General features: G+C 39.2%; 1 protein-coding gene across 8 annotated transcripts in view; it reads right to left on the bottom strand.

Annotated features, from left to right (window-relative positions):
* Rapgef2 (Rap guanine nucleotide exchange factor 2) overlaps positions 1-11,973 on the bottom strand; it is a 228,872-nt gene that overhangs the window by 79,582 nt on the left and 137,317 nt on the right. Inside the window, exon 1 of one of the 8 annotated variants that reach the window (XM_031374127.1) lies at positions 11,215-11,400. The exons of 6 other annotated variants lie outside the window; for them this stretch is intronic. In XM_031374127.1, coding sequence (XP_031229987.1) covers positions 11,215-11,268 — 54 coding nt within the window. In that variant the 5' untranslated portion in view covers positions 11,269-11,400. Of the gene's footprint in view, positions 1-10,263; positions 11,191-11,214; positions 11,401-11,973 lie in introns of those variants that run through there. One more of the 8 variants, XM_031374126.1, reaches the window with a different exon arrangement.

The following is an 11,973-nucleotide window of genomic DNA, read 5'->3' on the forward strand; positions in this document are numbered from 1 at the left end:
AGAAAACAAGATATTCCATGACAAAACAAAATTTACACAATATCTTTCTACAAATCCAGCTCTACAAAAGGTAATAGATGGAAAACATCAACACAAGGAGCAAAACTACACTCTAGAAGAAGCAAGAAAATAATTTTTCAACAAATCCACATAAACCTAATTCCACCTCTTACAACAAAAACAACAGGAAGTGACAATTACTTTTTCTTAACATCTTAATATGAAAATTAATATTACCAACATAGCCTAATCATCTGAAATCCAAAAATATGAGGAATTAGAAATGTATTTACTGTCATCCAATGGTCTCTCTAATTTGGTAACTGGAGAAATAGGTCCAATATTGTACAATCCATATACACTTTCAGCTTGTTTGTGACAGTGTCTTGCTGTGTACAACATAAGGGTCTTGAAATCTTGTTTCTCCTATCTCAGCCTCTCTATTAGTAGTATTGTTTATTTCATATTTTTACCCTATACTATGGTTTTCAGAACAGCTTACAAATTTTAAAATATTTATATACCCAAAGGAAATGTAGACAATTAAATTGGGAGGTGGCTTGTAAGAGAACAACAAAGAGTGAGACCGAATGCTTTGCTTGACGTTTCTAACTTTTTTTATTAGATATTTTATTTACATGTCATATGATTTCTCCTTTCCTAGTTTCCCCTCCAAAAAACAAACAAACAAACAAAAAACAACAAGAACAAACCCCTGTTGCCTCCCCCCTCCCCATGCTTGCCACTTCACCCTGTCCCACTTATTGGTCCTGGCATTCCCCTACACTGGGGCACAGAACATTCACAGGGCCAAGGGCCTTTCCTCCTATTGATGATCGACTTTGCAATCCTCTACTATACACATGCTGCCAGAACAATCAGTCAGTCCCACCATGTATAGTCCTTGGTGGGTGGTTGAGTCCCTGGGAGCTCTGAGGGTACTAGTTAGTTTATATTGTTGTTCATCCTATGGGGCTGCAAACCCTTCAGCTCCTTTGGTCCTTTCTCTAACTCCTTCACTGGGGACCCTGTACTCAGTTTAATGGATGGCTGTGAGCCTCTACATCTATGTTAGCCAGGTACTGTTCAGAGTCTCTCAACAGAGAAATGGATACAAAATTGTGGTACATCTACACAATGGAGTACTACTCAGCTATTAAAAACAATACATTTATGAAATTCTTAGGGAAATGGATGGATCTGGAGAATATCATCCTGAGTGAGGTAACCCAATCACAAAGAACACACATGGTATGCACTCTCTGATAAGTGAATATTAGCCCAGAAGTTCGGAATACTAGAAGTACAACCCACAAACCACAAGGAACTCAAGAAGAAGGAAGACCAAAAGGTGGACATTTCATTCCTTCTTAAAAGGGGGAACAAAATACCCACAGAAGGAGTTGCAGAGACTAACTATGGAACAGAGACTGAAGGAAGGACAAGCCAGCCTAAATATAGCTTTCTCCTGAGAGGCTCTGACGTTTCTAACTCTTATATCATGTTACCACAGTAAGAGCCAAGATTTTAAGCTCTACTAAATACAAAACAAACAAACAAACAAACAAACAAACAAAACACTTTATATATTTATATTCATTTAAGAAAATATTAGTAGTGATGTATTATTTTGAAATATACAGTTAATATGTTTGGAGTTATTTAAAATTTATATTGAGAAAAATGTATGTATTTTCAGTATTGCCATAGACAAGTATCTACATAAGACTGTTAAACTGATTGTTGTTTTACATTAAACAACTCTTATAATACTCATTTCTATTGTTATGTTTCATAAATTTTAAAGAATATGACAAAAAAGATATTGTAGGTGTTGAAGGGAGGTCTCTGGGAGGAGCTGGGGTACAAAAGGAAAACAAGAATGTGATTTAATTCTCTTTATTTAAAATATGTTTTTAAATGTTAACAAATTTAGATAAATTGAAATCATGTAACTTTTCTCATAATGCAATAAACTTAAAAATAAATAAATAAATAAAAACAGAAATTAAAAAAAGAATGAGGCAAACTAAAAAAAATTTACATAGATTAGATAACATTTAAACTTGCTGGGTTCTAAGCATTGGATTATATTGAATATTTTATGATCATCACAAAGCCATGTATATTCTACTATTGTTGAGTAAATGTTCTAGAAAATGTAATTAAAATACAGAAAATGAGAGTAAAAAAAAAAAAAGAATGTCTGGTTTGTTTTTCTTTCTAGAAAAAAGGTAATCAAAACACAACTCCACAGCCTCCCCCCTTTACACAATCATGTTACATTGCCTGCCTTTATTGTGAAAAGTATGGCACTGTGTTTGACACTTTAATAAAACTCAATGAAACTGAAAATGATCCATAATAAGGTGCCCACTGGAATCTGTAGTTTTAAGGCCTCATAAAAAGCAATTAGAAAATAAAGAACATTATCCCAAGAATTAGTCCATGTTTCCCACCCCCTAAAAATAAGCAGTTACTTCTACTCAAAATAATCTAGGCAAAACTTCAGCTTTGAAGTTTGAAATATGAACATGCATATAGACATATACAATGGGGATATGCTTCATTCTACCATCAAAATGCGTCAATAAAAACAATAATGTATCTATGTAGCTTCCTCTACAAGAGACTATCATCTTAATAATAAAAATTGCACCCCATCACTTTTTCAATCAAAAAATACAAGACTGACATATGCCCCACATTTTTTTGTACTCAGTTTTTCTGATAAACAGGAGAATCTGGTGCACTGATATAAAATAAAGCCATCTGAAGTACGTAAAAAGAGAAGAGAGAGGCACACAACACACACTGTGGGATCAAGTAAGATTCTTCCTATTATCTACCTAAGCTACATGTCTATATTCATTCTCTCTCTCTCTATTTCTCTCTTTCTCCTTCTCTCTCAGACATACACACGCGTGCGGGAACACACACACACACATACATGAACGACATAATATGATATGACTGTGTGTAAGGCCTATAGTTTGAGAATCATTTTAATACACAGAAATGGCAGAGTGCAAAACAATTCAGTTCTGTGTGGCACAGATGTTTCACTGACAACAAGAAGGACTCTGGGCAAAGGCTGTGAGCTCACGGGGATACCCTACCTGGTGGAGAAAGCCACTTTTGGGAGTACTCTGTTATATCACACATTTATGTGCATTAGAGTAGCAAATGTGAATTTATACTAACCTCAATTTGCATTAACTTCATAGTCTATGTTCTGATGACCAGGCAATATTCTTTTTAACCTACTCTATACAACACTCAAGGCACTATTAAGCACTGGTATTGTAGTACTGTAAATATAAATAATCACAAATGTGTCATGTTTCCAAAAATAAAGACCATTTCTTAATGAAGAAATAAGTCAGGCATGGTGTCTTTGCCTACCAACACACAGGAGGCAGAGACAAGAGGATCTCTTTGAGTTCAAGGCCAGTCTGTTATACATAGTGAGTTCCAGGACAGCCAGGGCTATATCAAGAGATCCTGTCTCAAAAAAACAAACACCAAACAAACAAAAAGATAGGACAGAGAAAATATCTTAGAACTAGGAACATAAAAGAACCCTGAACACATTTTCAAAATTTCATTTAAATCACACATATATATAATTGTGTATATACATACATACTCACATGGTTATGTCTATATCATACATAACATTTTAATTTTAAAATCCATTTTAGGGGCTGGCAAGATGGCTCAGCGGGTAAGAGCACTGACTGCTCTTCCGAAGGTCCTGAGTTCGGATCCCAGCAACCACATGGTGGCTCGCAACCACCCGTAATGAGATCTGACACCCTCTTCTGGTGCATCTAAAGACATCTACAGTGAATTACGCCAGAGCGAGCAGGCCGGCAGAGGTCCTGAGTTCAATTCCCAGCAGCCACACACATGATAGATCACAGCCATCTGTACAGCTACAGTGTACTCATACACATAAAATAAATAAAATAAATCTTTAAAAAAAATCCATTTTAAATTCATAATCAAAGCAAAATCCTGAAATCTGCAGATAATGGTTACTACTGGTATGATCAGGAAAGCTGTAAAAACACACAGATTATCATAGACACAACAGCAGTTAAGTTGTTCTCTTTTCTTGAACCAAGCTGGGGATCAAACATGGCCTCATCCATGCTAAGCACATCTTATGCCACTGAGCTATGCCTACAAGAAGATTTAACAGTTTATCTGAACAAAATATTTGAGACTGTAGTCTAAAACAACATGGAAGACTGTATTTAAAAAATAAGTATACCAGAGGCAGGAGGATTTCTGAGTTCGAGGCCAGCCTGGTCTACAGAGTGACAGGACAGCCAGAGATATATAGAGAAATCCTGTCTCGAAAAACCAAAAATAAATAGATAGATAGATAGATAGATAGATAGATAGATAGATAGATAGATAGATAGATAGATAGATAGATAGATAAGGTAGGTAGGTAGGTAGGTAGGTAGGTAGGTAGGTAGGTAGGTAGGTAGGTAGGTAGGTAGATAGATAGATAGATAGATAGATAGATAGATAGATAGATAGATAGACAGACAGACAGACAGATAAGTATACCAAAAAATAGACCACTAAACTTTGAAATGATTTTACTTGATGAAAATTATACATCAGTAATTCAAAGACCTAAGATAAGACATTGAAATTACGATCAGTGGTCTTGTAATAGTTAAACAGTTAAATCATGGGAAAAAAATCTACTGGAGCTTCTAATAATATAACTCAAGTGCTCTATTTTTCACTAATCAATTGATTTTATTCTCAGGTATTTTCAGATGGATTATTACTGAACAATATTTAAAGGTAAGGCTATGATGCATGCTGCTTGCTTTGGCCAATAATGAAGCTTTCACTGATGTGTGGACTACAATAAAAAAGACCTTTTTCAAAACTGCACACATGTAAGCAGCACATGCAATGCTTTGGCAAGTTTCTAAATATATTTCTTCCCTTCTAACAGGGCTAAAAAGATCTAATTTGTTGCCAGGGTTTCTTGGCCCAAATCCAAGGCAAGATGACCTTGTCCTTGAACAATACAATAGGATCTCGATTCCTCTGGGCCTCTCTCTGAGCAAGCACTGAGAAAAATCTTCCCAAGAGATAAGTTTATTTCATCTCAAGAAATAGATCTGCAGACAAAATAGGGATCAGATAAGAGGAGGAGGAATTTTAACCTCTGAGAATGAGTCTTAACTTACTGACTATAATTAGTGCTAGAGCTGTGTTTCACTGTTAAGGACAATGCATCAACCAAATGATGTTAAAGAGACACACTAACCAATGCAAACAGACAGGGTCAAACTGCTGCTGTGGGAAGCTTGGTCTTTTTTTTTTTTTTTTTTTTAATCAATTAAGTTTTCTTAAACCTGGTCTAGTTAACATACATCATACTCATGCTAAGCCTTTAGATTATAGTCCAGCTCTCAGCTACAGACAAATGGACCTAGCACCCCTCTCTAACATAGGCCGTGCCAACAGTGATGTCTGCTGTCCTTGGATCCTTCTATATCCTCACTCTGTGCAGTCCCTTGCTTTGAGTCCTACATGTTATTCTGCCAGCCTTGAAAAGTCTTCTTTACTCTGTATTCTTAACAGCTGACAAACAGTTTTAAATTTCAACCATACTCATAACACATGGTATATACAAGGGGGAAGAACTCATTCAAGGTGGGATTCCCCATATCTCCACAGAGGCCAAGCCTATTTCTAAGCACCAATTAGAAGAAATAACAAGATTAAACGTTACCTACTTTGTGCTCTTGAATCCCTACTACTGAGACAGAGTGGCAACAAAATTGGAGATGGAACAAGTCAGGCCAAGCAGAGTACAGTGAGTGCAAGCTGAGAAACTAGAAAGGAAAAAGAGCCAACTGTAAAATCAGACCAGCTTGTCTGAAATTTAAAAAGCATAGAGGAAAATCATCCATGCCGGAGTGGGGTGGGGGGACCTTTTCAAAGGGTTTTACGAATTTAGACAATTTAACCTATGTTTATTGTTTTTTAGCCAAGGAACGTATAAAATGTCAATGTAATTCAAACACTTGGGAGGCTAAGGGTAGAGGATGTCCACACCACTGCCAACAAAGGAAGAGGAAGAGAAAGCAGAAGAGAAGTCTAACTATGAGACAGGTGGTAAAGTGCTGGCTTTGCATGCATAAAGTCCCAAGGTCCCTCTCCAGGAGTAGGTAAACGAGACATGCCTACAAGTCCAGCATATGGGAGGATCAGAAGTTCAAGTTATCTTCGGCTAGCCTGAGATACAGGAGACCCTGATTCAAAGTAAAAGGGAAAAGGGAAAGAAGAAGGGAAGAGAAGGGAAGAGAGGTGTAGGGAAGTGGTTAAAATTAAGTCACAGCTAGCATAGTTGGAGGGGGTGATCAAGTGGTAAAGCTGGGTCTGTGGCAAATGCAGGACTCACGTTGCCACTAACAAGAGGTAGGGACAGCAAAGGCTTTATGTTTTCACTGGAGCCAAGTGACTGTGGTAAAGAAATCAATCAGAAGTTATAGAGGACTGGCTAAGGAAACTAAGACATGAAGTTTATGCCTAAAGAGTTAAGCAGCAAGTGAGGAGAGGTGGCTCCCACCTCCTGCCTAGCTACTCAAAAACGTGAGGCAGAAGGATCACTTCAGTGTTCATTGAGTCACACAGGAAGGTCCATGACACCTCCAAAACAAAAAGAAATATTTGATTCTCTGCTTTCCACCTGTGGCTTAAACCAACCAATGGTAGATCAATAGTATTAAAGAGCTGGGGACTGGGGCTAGGGACAAGGACACAGAAGGTCAGGAGGAAGAAACTGGGCTAAATGATCTCCTTTCCAGGACACCCCACTCCAGCCTCTAGATAATTCATTGAAAAATATGGACAAGGCAAGCTTGAGTGTGCCCAGTAACATACACACAGTTGTATTATTAAATACTTCTCAGCATGGTATCACTACTGTTATAATAATGGTAATCATAATGTCATGTATGCCAAGAATTAGAGAGCAGGTAAAAGGCTAGTGTTTTTTTAAGTTTTGTGGTCCACTCATTAATACTGCTGCCAAGATTACACAGTTTACACAGATGTGTAAATTACAGATTTGGCCACATTCATGAGGTGATTTACACCTAAGTTTAGTGCAGGATAACAGCCTGGGCCACAAAGATGGCCAGTACACATCACCAAGTACTGTGTATCCTATTCTTTTTATCTTCGGTTTCCTCACTTCCACAGGCAAACCTGCATTTTCCTTTAGAGCTTTGCTGTAGGAATTTAGTAAGGTACTGCAAAAGGTGGTGCGTGATCCGCAACAAGTGCTCGGTACTGACGGGTGCTTGGCCAGTCCTCCACATAAAGCAAGCACTCCCTTCCGTATACCACTCTGTCCTAGCATTGCGTCACAACCCGAAGTATGATTTAAAGTAAAGACAAAACACTACACAAATCAATATTTTCTATAATTTTTTTAAAAAGGAAAACAGGCTATCTGTTTGACAGTAGCAAGCCCATTATGTTAAAGTGGCCAATCTAAAGGATTTACAAGGTTTCAGAGTTGCCTCAAATTACAGAATTTTTTTCTTAAGCTGATGCACTGAGTAAAGCAGACATTTTGCTTGGCTGATTTTGAGGCAGGGCTCACTGTATAGTGACGTTGAATTTGCCAGCCTGTTGGCTCAGCCTTCCAATGCTAGCCCACCCAACATTTTCTCCAATTTCCAGAAGCTGCGAAAACTTTCCCCATACAACATGGAGTTAGAATTTTTACAATTAGTGTCCACCATAGTTTATTTATTTGTTTTGTAAATGAAGTTTTATAACATATCTCTGAAATTCGAACACAGGGATCTCACAAGGGATCTGTATTTATAAAATGGCAACATTCCTCCAACAGCCAACTAAAAAGCACTACATAAAAGTAAGGCAGCCCTGAGTTGATGAATTTCTATAACTGTCTTCCTGGGCCCCACAGAGAGGGGCTAGAGATGAGAAAATACACAAAATTCAAACTTTTTAAAAGGTTAAATAAGATTTCACTAAGCCCAAAAGCCAATTAACTGAGAATGTTAAGGGTGTTTGCTATACATCTACTTTGTGAGAAGCAACAGAGACGTCCACTGAGTGAGGCAGGAAATAAAGAACAAAATCTGCATGATGGGGAAGATCCTTACAAAGCATGATGATAACTGAGTCCCTCAAACAAGGTTTTTATTGTCTCGGTACCGTACTTTCTTCTACAGTCCAAGGCATTAAAAAGCTCCAGACTGTATAGAGAAGCAAAACCTAAAATATCTTTGAATTTGGTGGAAGTGACTCAACTGAAGTCAGCTGTGACATTTTAATGATACAGCATTATAGGAGAAAAAAAAAAGGCTTCTTACCCATTCCAGTCATCACTGTGGACTGAGCCACCACTGCTGGAGGACTAGAGCTGTTTTCTCCTATCCAGCTCCTCATGCAGCTTTCTGAAATCTGACTGCCAAGTGCCAACATGTCAGTCAGAAGGAACTGGACAACAGCCAGCAGCAAGACCTCAGAATCACAAATTGCCCGTGCCCTGCACTCTGTGCTCTGGGTACAAATCCTAATACTTCATTTGTTTGGGGAGATAGGAAGTACTTATCGGGAAACAAACTCGAGTCTGGCACAAAGCACTCCTGGCTGATGGGCCAGTGCTTGGTGCTCTCTATGCCAACAGCGCCAACATTTCACAAAATCCAGGTGTTGCTGCCTAGACCGATCAATGGCTTTAATAATTTTCACTGTTAAGTGTCTATTAGGAATTTAAATGCTGCCCCTTCCCATTTGGGGAAAGATGACATAAAAAAGGGGAACAGTGAGCCTATGATCTAAATCTTTGGAGCTGCCTCAAGTGCAGATAAAGAGGCTCTCTTTACCTAGAAGCTGTAACTATTATGGAGCCGAGAGCTGGACTAAAATCAGACTCCAGTGGAAGTTCTCTTTGACAACCTTTCTTCTGTAAAATGGGGTACATGGTGGCTCTTTTCTAGATTAGGTCTGAAGAGATTTAATCAAGGAAACACGCCTAGAACCCCACCAGGACAGGGCTGGGACAAGGCACAGGACTGACATTTGCCAGCCAGCAGCTCCAACTGAAGACACGAAGGCTCAATCACCAGGTGAGGCACCACCTCAGGGTCACTGCATCTAAGGAACTTTCCTACACCCAACTAAAATGTGCATCATTCAGCGATGACAAAACCAAAACCCAATACTCTAACGCACAGCATACTATTTACTAATTCTCAAGGCTTTAGTGGTCCATAAGTATTTTTAAAGTTTGGCACTCTAGCATCACTTCTTAGACTACATTAAAACTAATTCCTATATTACAATGTACAGGTCTAGAATATATAAGGAGACAGTTCTAAAATGTGTATACATCCACCTACACTTGGGCACTTTAATTGGAGAATAATATATATGTGTGTATACATATACATACATACATACATACACACATATGTATATCAATATCATGAACTGGCAAAATAGCAAAAAACTTGTAACATAGTGACACAAAAGTAGCACCACAGGAGTGCACATATTCCTGGAACAGGAGGCTCTGACCTGGAGTTAGACGCAGAAATATGTTTCTTACAAACAGCAGTTGCTGCCTGTGGGATTTCAGAAAGACAATCGCATAGCTGACTCATGGGACCAATTACAAAGGAGCAGTAATCTTTTCTGTGGCATTAAAACAATATAGTGTGCTTTCACCGCCAATTAACAAATGGTAAGAAGTCAGAAGTGTACAGCCGATGGTTTTATTGCCAAATCAATAGCCAGAGCCCCCCACCCTCCCACCCACCTCCACGTGCATTCCTTGACAGATTTCCCTGGGTCGGAATCTCTTAAAATGTTTCACTAAATTCAACCAAAACCAGTTTCTAAAACTGCTTGGGCATTTAGTGAGGACTATATTATTTTTCTAATGACAAAAAAAAAAAATCAGCTATCTAGAATTTCTCAATGTTAGTTGTCTTATTTAAATGAACTGTTGGTCTTGCTTAAGATTTTTAGAAATCACAGAAAATCGGAAGAACGAGTGAGCTGTAACTCACCCTCCTTCCCTTCCTCCCTCCTCTGAGCAGAGGATCACTACCCTCTAAAACACTGCTTCCCCTGGAGAAGAGCAGCACTCCATGGAAAAGGTCTCCCAGCTTGCTCCCCACACTGCCTGCCCCCCAGCCGAGCAGCCCATGATGCCGGCAGTGCCTGGATACTTACAGACTGCTTCTCCTGCTGGCCCAGAACTCCATGGTTAGCAGGCGCGGCCAGCGGTTTCATAATGAAGAAACATATGCTGAACTGAATTTACACATCATGTACCAACCTCTCACGATGGCAAGTCACCCCTCTACAGCATGAAATTAAAAGAAAAAAGGGGGGAGAAAAAAAAAGAGGGAGGAGGGAAAACCAGGCTGCAGCTTAAAGTGTCACTACTGGTGAGCCTAAAAACCCTTCACACTTGTAGACAGAAAGGGAATCCGAACGACAGTGCTCGGCTCCATTTTTATCACACTGAAACTCTAACCCTCGGAGGCTCTGACAAGGCTGAGGGAACCTCACCCGGCCTTCAGGCTTCTGAGAGAACGAGATCATTTCTGAGACTGAAGAACAAGAGGCAAAAGAAAAGGGGGAAAAAAAAGCTAAAATGGCTGACTGCACACAGACTCCCCTCCAAAAGGCTTAATACAGAATTATATTAGCCAGGGTGGTGAAAAGCCAGTCTCTAACATTCAGCCAAGCATTGTTAACACTCTTGTTTCATTTGCAATCACACATACAGACCCCTCTAACCAAAGGAAAAAAAGAGAGAGAGAGAAAGAGGAAGAGAAAAAAATCAGGGCAGAGCGTGTGAATCAGGACCTCCTCCCTAGCTGCTAATGATGCTGACAGTGGTGGCCAGTGATCTCTGTCCCACTCTACTAACCAAGTTTGCACAATTAATCTCAGCAGTATGACACTGATGGACACTTAATTTAATGATGTCTGTCCCTCACACTCAACACAAGCATGCCTGCTAGCCGGAGTCACTGACAGAAACATAGAACATGCACACACACACACACAAACACACGCACACACACACACACACACACACACACATACATACAAAATCTCAAGAATCATGAGTCTGAATGCAATACACCAATATAATTACATTATTGTGCTTACTTTGGAGGACCATGGCTGCAGGCAGTTGGCATAGCAACGCACAAGGAAAGCCATTTCCTGGGTAGAGAAAGCTTCCTTTTCTAAATAAAAAAAAATCCCTCTTAGGAAACAAACGGCATTGCTGCTTCCCGCAGAAAGCAAGAGACTGTAGTCTGTCTCTTAACCTGCAAGCCTCACACTCGATGTGGTTCTAGTGATGTAAGTGGGTTTCTCTCTCTCCCTCCCTCTCCCCATATACGCTGAAATATTCAGCTCAAACGGTACACACGTTCCTTAAGGCTCGCCCCCTCCTCTACTTAACCATTTCACTCATTAAGGTAGCGATGGACAATTCAGATAAAGTAACAAGCTCTTGCCTGTATTATATCAGCAGCTGTAGGTTAAGCAAGTCTCAGAGGGATGGAATCCATTGATTGCTGACTCCAAATAATATCACTGAAGACAGGGTGGGAAAACGGAGCAAGGACTTACTTGAACAGCTTTGAACTAAAATATGATTTTTTTTTTTCACCAAGGTGGGGAGAAAGGAATCAATGTGACCTCTACCCCACCCTCAAGTATTATTGTGCCACAGTAAATAACAATGCCTTAAAAATTTATAAAATGCACACTTAGCAAGCTTTGTTAAATTTAGAAGATGAAATCACACACACACACACACATACACACACGCACATAAGCATGCATACACAGATGCACATATGGTGGTGACAATAATATTATAATAAACCACCTGGGCTGTTTTTTGTTTTTTTGTTG

The sequence above is a fragment of the Mastomys coucha genome, unplaced genomic scaffold (assembly GCF_008632895.1).
Source record: "Mastomys coucha isolate ucsf_1 unplaced genomic scaffold, UCSF_Mcou_1 pScaffold16, whole genome shotgun sequence".
NCBI lineage: Eukaryota > Metazoa > Chordata > Mammalia > Rodentia > Muridae > Mastomys > Mastomys coucha.